At 44.2% G+C, this 14,464-nt stretch overlaps 2 protein-coding genes across 4 annotated transcripts in view; one reads left to right on the forward strand and one right to left on the reverse strand.

Moving 5' to 3' along the window:
* Window positions 1-14,464, reverse strand: part of LOC117204456 (TSC22 domain family protein 1) — a 97,234-nt gene that overhangs the window by 66,671 nt on the left and 16,099 nt on the right. Inside the window, exon 1 of one of the 3 annotated variants that reach the window (XM_033441867.1) lies at window positions 6,612-8,004. The exons of 1 other annotated variant lie outside the window; for it this stretch is intronic. In XM_033441867.1, the coding sequence (XP_033297758.1) occupies window positions 6,612-6,644 (33 nt within the window). In that variant the 5' untranslated portion in view covers window positions 6,645-8,004. Of the gene's footprint in view, window positions 1-6,611; window positions 8,005-14,464 lie in introns of those variants that run through there. One more of the 3 variants, XM_033441866.1, reaches the window with a different exon arrangement.
* Window positions 1-14,464, forward strand: part of LOC117204457 — a 56,922-nt gene that overhangs the window by 31,092 nt on the left and 11,366 nt on the right. The window lies entirely within an intron of this gene.

Raw genomic sequence — 14,464 nt, forward strand, 5'->3', positions numbered from 1 at the left:
GGGAAGTAACGCAGCTGTCTCGAATGGCATCGAAAAAGCGTCCATGGAAACTTCGTCGTCGTGTCACCATCGGCGCATGGACACGCGCGGCTGCCTTGCGGGGAACGCGGCAGATGCGTAGAGAATTCGTCTGATTGAGGGTGATACTATAACGAACCAAGGCCTCCAGGTTCGTGATCCAGGATGATAAAATTGAGCACGGGGAGGGCATATGGTGTTTCGCGGTGTTCGCGTGATCCTCTCGCATTTTTCTTCCATCGGTTGCATTATATTGAGCTCTCGTTTATTTTTAATCACTGACGTGTATGTAATTTGTGTCACGATTAATCGGAAGCCAGTTCGATTTCCTGGGTAATTAAATTCGAATACGATAATTAACCCCGTGCAGAACTGTATAGAATACATTTATGCTTGTACAAGGGCTATATGCTCGGACAAGGGTCAACGTAATTTCGTTCGTGCTCGAAACGAAACGTTGATTTGGAGCAGAACCCACTGTAATTAGTAGAAACCATCGATTCAAACTGAATTTCGTGTTCCTTAACCCGCGTAGATCGTGTTTTTCGTCTGTGATTCAGTGAAAGTCATTTTACCACCGTTGATTCCTTTGGAATCATTCAAAGATCCGGTTCTTACTGTAATCCAGGCTAAAGAATGAACACTAGTAAACACAGAAACGGGTCTGCGTAGTTGCACCGGTTATGCTATGAAACCGGATAAATTATTTATGAATGTCATTCCGGTTCCGAACTTTATGAAACACCCTTCCTAGGTATTCTCGGCCTGTGTTTCTTTTCCTTCCCCTGCCCTGGTTAAACTTCAAAGCTCGCTTTCACCAGGATTGTCGATAAAAGACTAACCTCCTCACCCCTACGAGAATTGCATTACGCTCAGTCATCATCATTCACGTGTTTCTTCCCACGCTATAATCTCGCACCCCAACGCAACGCCAATATGAAGCACCGCGTTTCCACTCGAAGAACACATAACCAGCCACGTGTACAGTATGTAGATAATGACGTTTCTGAAGGCACATGGCGACAGAGAGATTTATCCGGTGAGAATACCGGTGACACTGTTTCCTGCGGCTCCACCCCTTTGGCGACAGGGTCTGGTGAATTCTGAATGCGGCCGCGACTTGCAATGGTTGTGGACGAGACATTGAGGAAAAAAAGGCAGCAACGTGTAGAGCGTAGAGGAAACAAAATCGGCCAGATTCGGATCAGAATTCAGGGAGCATTGAGGGTGTCGCTGCCGCCACCACAGGCCGCGCAAGATTTACGAATTCGCGTTAGATCTCCGGCCGAATGCTCGAGCATTCGAGAGTAGATAATCGATGCGGTGTCAGACGGTGCCGTTTTCGTGAACAAAGCTTCGAAATTATGCGGAGCGTGAGGGGAATACGCACGAAAAAGGAATACATCCTGAGATCATTGTTCATGGTACATATTTGGAACGATAAAATTCCCGAAGATCGAAAGTTATGATAAATTCATTTTTGTCAATTTCCCGACTTTTACGCTACTTACAAAGCACATATTTAATAGAACGCAAAGATAGCGTTGAAACGCGATTGGTTGACAATACACTGAATTTTATACGAGACTTATAAAAGAAGAAAATATGACTTGTATTTTTTAAAGTCACTGTCACTTTCTTGGTAATGAACAGTAAACGCTTCTCGCGCTGGGCCAGAACGAAAATTCCCAGGCGAGAAGACGGGATAATGAATAACTCGCGAAACTACGCGCTGTCGCTGCGTTAAGAACGAACGAACGAACGGACGCGTCGGATCTGGTCGATAAATTTCCGTTCGTACGTAAAATAATCGCCGTGATATACGAGCCACGATATTCGTAATTTCGCGACGGTAATTTACTGATAGTTGTATTTTCATAAAAGCTATTCGCGGACAGGCGAAATATTGCGCACGCCTCAGCCCGCCGCGATATAAATGCTCCGGTAGAGATCCGTTTGTATGTTTGATCGAGCCAAGCTGCATAAGCAGGTAGGTCAGTCGGAACCTGGTGAAAATTGCTACAAACGTATCCCCGAGGGTAGTCATCAGCTTCTTCTTGCGAGCTTTGGGACTCGGAAAAACTGTGTTGCCAGTCGTGACGCACGCGCCTGAATCGCGATCATGCGTTTCTCTGAAACTAATGTCTCAATTCATGGAAACATTATACGCGAATTACCTCTGCGGGAATGAGCAGAGATCATTGTAGGCTGTCGCGTCATTATACGTGCCATTTGCAAGTTTATCTTTTAAACGCGCGGTGTGCTTTTTCATCCGATAGTCTATCATCATTACTTTCCCGCGAGGAAAGTTTCTCTGTACGTATCTTACGAGGATGAGAGGTTTTGATCGAGCTTGAGTTGTTAAAACACAGATGAAATTAAGTTGGAAGGATTGTAAAAGGGTAATTACACCGTTGGAAATAAATTGTCAAACAAGCTGACGTTTAATTCTCTTATTTGCACGGTGGTTTGCAGAAGTATTTGAACGTTTATGTTCGTTATTTCTAGCGAGTGAAATGTAGATATTACATTGAAGTTATTGAACCGAGTAAGCAGAAAATAATTCTATTATATGCTTCAAAGCACGAACCATCGCGTCGATGGATTAAAAAGATACTCGATGAACTTTTGAAGCGTTAGAGAATCGGAACAAAATTGGAGGCCATTTCTCTTCGTTATTCACGTAGCACGGAAGTCAACGAAGTGTAAAAAATTAGAATTACCGCAGCAATTTCACTACTGAATGGAATTGCCTCTGTCCGTTACCATAGACTATAATTACACGCTACTTCGTCCTAATAAAAGTAATTCGGTTGCGCCGGAGGAGTCAAGCCGAAAGCGAAAAAAAGTCTGGAGCTGGAGGGTGTGTCGCTACCTCCTGTTAAAAGCCGGTGTTTAAAATGGCGAAATTATATAGAAGAGCCGCGTGGTGTGTAAAAGCCGCGAGTGGCCGATTGCTGTCGCGAACAGAGGATTCGTTTCACTTCGATATATCGTGATTAATATCTGTAAAACAGCGTCATTACCAGCGATGGTAGAATGGACGGTGTCATTCGCGGAGTTCGCCTGCTTCGAAGCGGTCAACACGTACGACTGCAATTTCCAGCGGGTGAGCAAAGTCGTCGTTCTTGCAATTTCATGGCGTGTTAGAGCCGATCGTGGCCCACGGCCATCGGATATTTCGCTGTGTATATACACCGTATCGGTACACGAGCGTGTACGAGAGAAAATTCGAAACGATCGCCGGACGAGAAACCGCCATTAAGCGACCGCGGTTTCCGCTAATCGAGTCGTTTCTCCCTTGTAACGTGGGAGGTTCGGTACACGTCGCGCGATTCGCAAAGCCTCAGATCTCGGACAGCCTGTAACGATGTTTGTGCAAGATGATTTACGGAGATCGAGGTGTATTTTCTCCGGTACCGCTCTAAACAATGAGCTTTCAAATCTTATCTGGCCATTGTGCGTGTATTTTATTACGGCGATTCGGCTGAAATCGTCGGGAGGAGGAGCGCCGGGTTAAGTGCAAGCTTGCAACCTTTGCAAGGTGAGTCTTAATTATACGTTATGACTATGTGCAAATGCACGGCGGAAAGGAAGAATGAAATATCATGCGAGACGAGATTTATGGGAAATTTTAAGGTACTATGTGAACCGTATCTCGTGAACAATGATTCGTTGTTCTTCGGTAACGAATGTTCCTCGTACGAGACTCCATTACCAGTTACCAATTTTAACACCTATCTCTTATTACGCCGAGATTCGCGCAATAGAATTTAAGGAAGTGTAACTTTTTTAGTCTCAATTGTTTCAACATCTGTAACTTACAGTGTTTAAATTTAAAATAAAAACCAATTTATCAGGATCTTCTTGCGCATAATTGAACTAATATTAATAGCGAAAATATTGTGCAAAAGGTCCTAGAAATAAAATTGCACTTATCCTACGCGGAATTACGAACTCACTTTCACAGGTTATAAATTTTACGATAGAAAAGGAGTTCCTCCCACGGTGAAATTGTATCGCTGAAAGAAAACGAGACCATAGAAAACACGATCGCGCGTTATCAAGCAGAAATTCCGAAAGGAAGAGTGTATAAAGAGGGTTCGGCTCGAAGCGGCGTTGTTTCACGGGGGGTAACGATCCTCGAGATCTCATTTACAGTACAAATTAGTCGTAGGCCGGTCCTTGGTCCTTAATGGTTGGCCGGCACGCAAAGAGGCTAGCTTTAATGAAGACCGCGCTTTGTCCATGACGAAGTGCTGCGCGGTGTGACGCGGCTCGCAGCCGATCCGCTCGCGTCGCACCGAGCCGCGCGGCCGTATTTCGCTCGAACGTCCGCTGAATGCGAGTTAAACGAAGATTTATGCCGTGCCGTGTAAATATAAACAACAATATGCAATCCCCGTCTTATTGTCCCGCGCGAACGAGCCGCGCAAGCCGACCAATGCGAACTATGCTTTCACGCATGCTCTCGCGTCGCGAGCCTTTCTACCGAGCTAATTGACTGAACACCCAGAGACACCGGATAGTGACTGCTTTTGTATCGTGTGTTCTTCGCTTTCGAAATTCTTCCAAATAGGAAATATCAAGTACATAACGTATTTCGGCAATGGGAATTACAATTAGAAGCTTGTAATTCTCGACAATGTTTGTTTAATATGCAATGACTGTGGGAGTTCAAAAAGCTGAAGTTGAACGCAGTTTCCGAAATGCCTTTCTATTGAGCGATTTTAGAAGACGTTGAAATAGAACTTGAAGATCATTTACTAGGTGTAAATCTAAAACTCTAAAAGAAATTGTACCCGCAAAATCCTAACAAAAAAAGAACGAAGCAAAGACTATTTATCATAATTCAAGGAACGAATCAAGAATTGCTACATCATCGAAACAATTCCTCCGATCTTCGCTGTGGTCATAATGTGTGTCAGTCCTTCATCCTGTTCTTGGTTCATCATACTCGATGCGATCCGTTTCTCCTAACTATCCTCGGCAACGACGAACAAGATAGACCGCGAAGGGAATGAAAAATGGAGACACGCGGTGTATTTCGTCAGCGAGAGAGAGCGCGTTTCGTCTCGCCGGCGAAATTTCAGCGAGCGCGTAATGCGCGCGCCTATTAAATGAACCGGTTTTAATGAATTTGCTTGTCCGCGGCGTACGCGAGCCGGCGCGGTGTGCACGTGTAGTGCGGCGAACGTGGAGTCGCTTCGGAAGACTAATCGACCGGGGCGTAACGAGCCACCGAGCGACGATCCTTCCTCTGTACGGACGAGGACGAAACACTTCTCTTCTCCGCGAGCGGCCGCGTTTTTTGCGAGCGCGCTTCAGAAATTTGTCTGTCGCTGCCTTAATACGCCGGCTGTCACGCCCGTCGACGCTCATCCATCCAGAGTACTTCTGGCAGGTACGTGCCTCCCTCCGCTCCTCTTGTATCGCTTTAATTCGCCGGTTCCCACGTGCGATTTCGCCGACTGCGATTTATTCTGACGCGCTTAACTCGCGAAAGTTGTCTCGGCGAACGATGGATCGCGTTTCGTTTCCTTCTCTTTTCGAAAGTCTAACTCGGATGACGTAGTTTGCAGGTTTTTTGTAGTGATTACTCTTAGGAATGAAGATTTAGTCATTTGACATTCAGTTCCTCGGTATAGATGACGTGGTTTTAATATCGAAGAATTTTTCAATGGAATGAGCGAAATGAGCGAAGGCGAAGATTTAATTCTCCAGTGCCATCGATGAAATCATCAGACACTGAACTAATTTGGAGTTTTTCAATTAACCAAGGTTCTATCAATCTTGATGATGTGCGTTTTGTTCGAGAAATAGATTTCAGAATGACACGGCCATTAGACTCTCGTCAGTGATCGCTTCGACTGTAATCAGTACTAGCTAACTTACACCAACCGGGCATATCGATTCAATAAATCTCGCGATTCTTTTTTCGTTGTAATAAATATTACGCGAGATGATACGTAAGACATTCATCATCGATGCGAATGAAAGGAGATTCATACATGGAAAGATGCAGACTGCATCCTGGCATTGGTTTCGAATCAACTACCATGCTAATAATTTAGATCAATCATGAATCGATAAATTTCTGTAAACTCTAACCAGAATAAAATTACCCGCTTTAGGTATTACTTTTATAGAAGTGTAGAGAATTCGACAGTTCGAAGGACTATAATCTAAGGGTTGGCTTCTTTATGAATCACAGTGTTTCTCCAATGATTTGAATATGTTTGTTTCCCAATAATTGCAGCCCGGCTTTCGAAGTACCCGCTGCCACCTCACTTATGTATACGTGTCCACGCTTGTTTCCGCGTTTCATCTTGTAATTATTAACAATCGTGTGCGGCTAACGTTCGACGATCGTACGTCATTTGCGCGGGGCTCTGTGATTACAACGCTTACAACGTTTAGAAGGGTGGCAAAGCGACTCGTGGCACGAGAAGAGACTGCAAACGCTCGTCTAACCGGGGTCCCCGTTAATAACACGCCAGTCGATCTGTCATCGACGTTGTTTTACTCTTTTCAAGTGAAATTCATTCCCTTCCCCGAAAATAATAGCTGCTTGACAGGTGAAATGTACTCACTATGTCCTCCATGCTGTGATTTCCAGCGTGCATTAATCCGGGATTAGTACAGCTTCTCACGGGCGTCGTGTGAAGCGAAGAGGAGCTTACATGTACACGTGCGTTGCTATCGCGAAAATTGCACTTCCTGACAATTACTTCTCCCTTCGTCGTTTCCCCGATCAATCACGCTTTCCTTCTTGCACTCGATATCGAACTACCAGCTGTCACGCCTGGGATCATCGTTCGAAAAACGATCACTTTTCGTCGAACTTGTCACCACTTTCAAACTCCATTAAAACTTGTCCCTGCTCCGAAACCGTGCACCGATATCTCCTTGACGATCATAACACTATTTTCACGGAACGTTTATTGGATTACTCGTATCGGTTGTTAGATACAAGGATTTCTTCCTGCTCACATGTAAATGATTACACTTGGCCGCGTATACTTTCGCGAATCGGAGCTGTTTCTCGTAATCCGAGATGGAGTATCGAGTCTATTTATACACGGAAAAGCTCGCGCAGAGACACGTACACGCGGGCCCCGCGATCTCACCGTAAGATCGCCGCGAGGATCGTCGTCACCGGTACACGGTGACGACAACGACGGTCAGGGTGGTCCACGACGCGCGACATCCTCGTACCGGTCGTCGAAGTCTCCGCGTGCTCGCTACACGTTCGCCAGCATTGTCGAATCCTCTCCGTTGCTATTCCAGTCTTCTTCTTCTAGAATCGACACTACGTCGACCACAATGTCCTCCGGAATACTCGAAAAATCTCCGAACTCTGATCGACGAATCCTGTGATCAACAAACGTCGTGTCACGCTCGATCTTCCCTATTTCGTATCGATCGAAAGGATCGTCCTGTTTTTATCGTGTTCCGGAGAGCAAGAACTTCCAGCGAATCCAGATCCAGGGACCACACACAGTCGTGGAAGAGTTCGTAGAACGGTCGACGATCGCAGTAGAACACGAGACGAACGGACAAACAGACGAACGGATGCAAAGAACGCGCCAAGAGCCAACCGTTCGCCGGCTCGGGCTGAGTCTCACTGACTCGGTTGTTGCGTTGCCCGCCAGCTCTGGCCGCGACGTGTTTCGCTCGATAGAGAGGGAGAGAGAAGCATGCAGGGGAAGAAAGAGCGACAGAGACGAGTAGGAAACTTGTGTAGAGGGGGTTGTAAGGCCCTTCCATCGAACCCCTCCATAGTAGAGGCCTACCGGGTGCCCAGGGCTTCGACCATTATCTCTGTTAGGCAGCGCTGCCCCGCGCCACAGACGATCCAGAGGGACGAGGTTCCAAGGGCTTTATTATATTTACGAGGCGTTATCGAGTCAATCCAACAATATTGATTCCGCGCCGCGAAGAGATCGGCCATCTTAAAGAACGCCCAATACATGGACCCCCTTTGGTTACGCGTTCCCTTGCTACCGGAGGGCTCGTGGCACTCTCGCTCTTATTTTTTACGCTCGCAATTTCTTAATAAGGATCTCTCATTCTGCTCAAGTTCTACCAAATTTGATGTTAATCGAATCGTCCATCGAATCACTCATTGAGTTTATCGAATTTCGACGAGCCACGAAATCGGAGCTTGCAAAATATAAATTAGAAAATAAGTGAGTTACAACTGTTTCTCTTTAGAGGAGTAGACCATTTTTTTTATAGATATAAGTACTATAAAGGAGCAATTGATTCTGAATTGGTTCCGATGGTTGTCGACTAGTTGTTCCGATCGTTGAAAATTGTGAACCTCATCGATCGTCTGACTTTACATCCTCGCTATATCTTTTCTACAACGAGTACTTGTATGTTCCTGACGTTAGTTCCGTGCGCTGAAGAATGTGAATGGAATGCATTAGCATGAATAGAGCTGGAGGCATCTAGTTCCGTTCGGCGTTCGGTAAATTCTTCGTTCGACGATCTCGATTTGCTGTCTTCTCTGGACAGAATAGTTTAAAACATGAGGGAGAGTATGCGGGTTTTCGTTTACAGAGATTCTTCTTGATTCGTCATGACACGCGGTTACATAGGGGTGACCTCCTCCGCTTGGAAGCTTTTTTAGATAGCTCTTGGTGGATAGCAAGCACGACGCACTGTGAGTGAGACGTTTTCGATTCCATGCCGGCGGAAGTTGTGGAACATAGTAATTTATTCTTTGTCTAGTCAATCGTTCCGTTCCTTTTCTTCTTCGTTTCCATCAGTTTTTTCTCCTTCCCGCGCTTCCAACGGGATGACCTCTTCTCTCGTAGCGGGAATAAAAACGAGTTTCTCGTACGAATTAGATGTCCTTTTGAATTATTGTGTCGGTCCTTACCTGACTCGTTGCCGGGGTCATTGTCTTTATAATCCGAGATCTCGTTTTAGCCCTGCTCGTACTATAGTCTTGATTTAGGTGAATTCTATTACGCCCTACTCTCGGCATACATATTGTCATATTAAAGTCGGGATCTTTTTTAAGTCGGCATGGCTCTTTCGTACGTGATGAAATAAGAATAATCCATTCATATTTGAATGTTTTCTTCCTCCCCGTGTTCCTTCTCAATTAACGGAACCAAGGATTTAGAATTCTTCATCCGTATAGTGAATTCTTTGTTTCTTTTCGAACGATCCTTGCAGCCTTTCAACATTGCCAAAATGATCAACATCGCCATTTGTGGATCTGTGAATTAAAAAACATCATCATTCTTTCCTACTTTTCTATATCCGGGACACCTTTACGATCGTTATTCAAGTATTTGTTCAATTTCAAGATTCCCCGCACAAAAAGAAATTACTTCACAATCAATTTACTCTGATTAAATCCATGTCGTCCGGAGCACAGTAGCTCTATATTGTGCCATTAGCGGTGACTTGAACGTTCAGAAATAACACCGTCTTCCAGCAATCTTAAGCTTTTTCATTTCACAGTGACGTTCAAACGTAACGCAGGAATAACCCAGGGCGATTTTTTGACGGAAACGAATAGCGCCATCAAAAAGTACACGTTACCATTGAACATCCAGAGAACAGACAGTACATGCTACGTCAAGAACATTATGGGGTAATAATCGCAAACAAAAAGACACTTCCCGATGTCTGCTTACGGTGAACTGGTTACGAACGTGTCCTCACCAGCAGCCGATTCTTCGTAGCGTGGCGTGTGTTCAGGTGCACACGTGGGTGTGTGGGTGGCCGCGTAACAGCTGATCGTCGTTGTTGATCAGAATGGTCGAGCAGGAAGCTACGGACATCCTCGTGGCCGCGACCATTTGTACGCGGGCTGCTTTGGAATTTCATCCGTATTAGATTCGAGCGGAATGATAACGATACCGTATCTCGGCCTTTTTCCCACTCGCACCTCGGCCCTTTTTTCATTCGGCTCACTGCTCCGGATGTCTTTTCTATCTCCATTTTTGGTTTCTATTCTCTGCCTATTATAATTTGACATTCTCTATGCTTCTTGATCGTTCATGCCACATGAGATTCAATTAATTTTTTCATCAATCCCAAGGATCATTTTGTATGCTCTTTTTCTTTCGCGTTCTTTCGTGTTCATTGGCGCTCGAGGGTTACGCAAGAATTCAAGTAGGCTGGACAGAAAGTAAACGTGTCATGTGCCAATAGCAAGACGTTTAATTGACTTTGTGATGTTAAACACATTGCTCAAGCTTGAACAATCGCGACTATTAAATATAGAATCGCGAATAATTAGTCGAGTACCATTTCGACGCAAGTTACGATCGACCAGTTTTATATCCCATTAAATTGTTCATCGTAGATCTAAGTGAATATGCGGTGGAGTTGGAGAAACCTTGGGCAAACGGAGAAACATCGTTTATTCATGTGATCTATGCGTGGATTATTTTGTACGACGCATCGCGTATACCTCATAACGATATCGATCGACGTAAAAACAACGGGGGACATTAATGAACGGCATAAATGCTAATACCGTTACTCGATTCAAGAATTGTATTTTACGATTAGGCATCGTCCTACAGTATCGTATCTACCGTTTCATATAAATTCAAACCTTGAAATATATATGTGATGCAAACATCGTTTGTCCGTTTATAACATCTCGTTGAATAGAAACAAGAAATTCGTAAATCTTCTTATACCGGAAGTAGAAACTATCTCAGGCTTAAAAATCTTTGATATTGGTCCTGAAGATGTCGGTAATTGCTTCAGAACTCTTACGTATGAAATGCAAAGAGCACATTGGGCTTTACTAATAGAAATGAAACGGATAGAGAGAGGAATAAAAAAAGAAGGAGAAGATCCTAGTTTCTCAAATTTCTTAGTTTCCCAAATCCTACCACGATTTTTTAACGTATGTTCACTTGACTTAAAGAACATCTCGAGGAACGAGAGTTCTTTTCTAATCCTCGTGAAAGCGCGCTCTGGCTGTGTGCTCACGGAAGGTAAGGGAGGAGACTTGATGAACTTGCCTCGTGAATCACCTCGCCTATAAAAATCGGCGCCGATGCGTGAGAGAGATAATGGCGGGGAGGAGCGGTAACAACAGGTTTGCTTATGTACGCACTTACACTGGCCCCGTTGGGGCAGGGATAGGGCCGGGGAGCAGGAAACTCGAAGAGCAGCGACGAAGAAGGCGGCCGCGCGACCGCAACGCGTGCACCTCCAGCGGGAATGCACGCACACGTCTGGTGAGTGCACGCTTGCGCTTGAACCCGATGCAGGTGAGTCAGTGCGCGAAACGCGCTAACGCCACGAGGCTAACGTTCGAGTTCAGAGTTCCGCAGGTTGCGAGAGGGTGGCATTCTACCCGTGTCGCGTTACGTTTATTGATGTGGCGAGAGGGAGTTACGAAGCAGCTGGTGGTCTCTCGAATTGTTCGAGTTCACTGCTTGTCTTTTGTCGAGCAATAGAAATTACATATAAGGTTTCAACGAGAATTTTAGGGAAATGTTCCTATGATAAGATATCAATTTCCAATATAATAATTTCAGATGATTCTGTCGTATTTAGTGAAAAGTTTATAACACCATGCAGACGACCATTCGGTTATCTTCTCAAATCGACTAGCACACCAAGAAAACACCCTGCGATTATCATTTCTAACCGTGAAGCAAAAACGAAACATTCGTGCGCGATCATTTTCGAAACGTGCAATCATCACCTTCGGCCCGTTGTCCCTTCGGACGTTCGACGAGCAATTACGGACTCGGCCGCGAGAAATCGGCGAGGCAAAAAACGAATCTCGATGCACTTTAATCCGATAAACTTGGTTACCGTGTAACAGTCGACACGGAAAATCGAACGAGCTACGAGCTAACGAGAGATTCCTAAAGTATCCAACTAAATAATCTTCGCAACGCGAACAGATACGCCTGGAATCAATCGCCGCGATCAACGTTAATTGTACGCGAATCCCACACACGTGAGGGGCTTTCGTCGATTCACATTCAATTAGCCTTGCCGAATGCCTGGGCGCACCTTCGCGATACAACGATAGCGCGGCACTCTCGATGGAGAAGGACCCTAATCGATTACGTGCCAGGACGATTGAGAAATCCAGCCATTGTTCGCAGCTGTCGATACGAGCCACGGGATACGTTCCACAGGATTCTTCACATTCGACGGAAACCGTTGATTTCGCAGGTGTTCCATCTCCATTTAATGTATTTTTTCTGTACGTTACGTGGTTTGTAATATCGGTGATTACGTCATTTATGTGTGGTATCGAGACACGACAGACGTGTAATTAAACGGTGGGTGTTTTTTGGTTGGTTAATTTAAACGAAGATAATATAACGGTTGTGTAAGCCAACGCTGTGATTTGATAGTATATTTACATACGATGGTAGTTTAATGTGCTACGCGCTCTTTCGTTTGACTTTCTCTTGTGTTCATATTATTCATTTATGCGGGTACACTTGTTCCTTTTTCTTCCATATGTCTCTTTTTAATACTTCCTGCATTTTCTGTCTATCAGTAGGTACTATATCATGGTCAGCGTGTTGACGGTGACGAGGATAACGATTTGTACGGTATAGGCGTTTCAATCTATTCCAGCCTCGCTAACAAGTCTGAGCTTCGTAAACGTGAAAACATAGGAAACCGAGACGGATAGAAAAATCGATTCGAAGCGGCGTAAAATCCAGGCGAGGCTTAACCCAGATCTTTACTCGAGTGTCGTAAAGCAGCGATAGATTCTAATCTGAAGGAACAACCGGAGGCGAAGTTCGCTATCTTTTCGTTACGCAAGATCGTCTACCGATCGTAAATTTTATCGCCGGCCAGGGATTAATCTGTAAAGGCAATTTGGAATCGTTCACCGGTACCGCAATGGTGACAAAAAGCCGATTCGACGATATCAGCGATGAAAACGGTTTCAATTTGAATTTTGATCGCTTCGGGCGTGATTGTCCGACGAGAAATTCACGTAGGCGTGTTAGAATGCGCCAGTGTGTATCACGGAACGAAATGCCGATTAATTTACAGTCGTCGGTCCCTTTCTTTCTTTTTATTTTTCTTTATTTTAGCGATTCGACGACTAATCCAAGAACAACAAAACTAGCGCGAATTCGATCGAATCGAGGTTCGAAAACGAGATTTCGTTGATGGCGATGGCCAATCGGGGAGAAAACGAGGAAGTCGAAAACCAGTTGGCGAAACGTGGGACGCAATAAACCACGTCCTAAGCCGTTTTGAACACCTTTTAACGTGTCCACAGGAACGCATTTGGCAACCGTAGATATTATATCTTTATTGTCATAACGTGACGTTGGGCGGAGCCAGTTTAAAAGGAAAACGTTTTTAGAGCACCATTAGGTAATGGCGATGGAGCACTCTATTAGTTTACAAAGACAATTTGTTCTGTCATTTATTTTTTTTTTTGCTAAAATGTAATGAAAAACCACTTTATTCACCATAATATTAATTACTAATTACGCTTAACCACTTTGTCTCAATAGAAGCTTATAAATGCATATTGCTTCTATTTTCAAAGATAAAACGCTGTTTTTATCTCGCCTCTGTCTCTAAGCTGTTGATAGCTTTTATAATCAGCTTTAAAAATATAAGTCGACTACGCAATAAGTTTCCACTCACAGTTGCTAATATCAAAGAGCATCTTAAAATTTCCAGTACGTAAATTTTCCATTTACCTGTCAATATAAAGAAATATCATTGATATAACGAACTATCTATAGACATAATTAATACTAGTTAATAACAGATCGATACTTTCACCCTCACTAAACGACATCCTTATTTCATATCGAAACATTTTAAATCGTACCTATTACTCCTACACGTAACACGGTCAAATTTATCCACAGTAGATATATTCCCAACTAGTCAGACTGCTTCGAATTCTAGGCGTATTTATTGCGTTTCGTTACACCATAGCCAATCCCATTAACTCTGTTTCTCGATTCTGCCTTGGTTGAGAGATAGCTTTCAGCCACCTATAAGTCGCTTCTGCGGTGCTGTACACCGAATAGCGATCGCGCGTGGGCGTGGAGGATCGCAGAATCGAGAGGCACGAGCTGCTCGATCGCTGGATAAGTCCTATCGCGGTCGTGTACTTGAACTTCACCTTGCGCGCAGGTGAGCAGGGATGCTGTTCAATAACTGTATTACTTCATCGATAATCCTGTATGTACTAGCAGTAACTTAAGACTAGTCACGTGTTTGCGTTACACATCAAGATATGTGTCTGGCTCACGGTTTGGTTCAGTGCTTGAAAATCTACCATAGGTTACCAGTTACCATTGGAAATATTTCTGTGCCTATCGTACGTATGCGTTATATTAAACATTCTGGAATTTCATTAGCATTATAATGAGACTCGCTTGTCATAATTATATTTGTGACGCACATTATATATTTATAAAAGGTGCGTACAAGTGTCTGAATACTT

Source organism: Bombus bifarius, unplaced genomic scaffold (assembly GCF_011952205.1).
Source record: "Bombus bifarius isolate JDL3187 unplaced genomic scaffold, Bbif_JDL3187 scf7180000007978, whole genome shotgun sequence".
In the NCBI taxonomy this organism is placed as follows: Eukaryota; Metazoa; Arthropoda; class Insecta; order Hymenoptera; family Apidae; genus Bombus; species Bombus bifarius.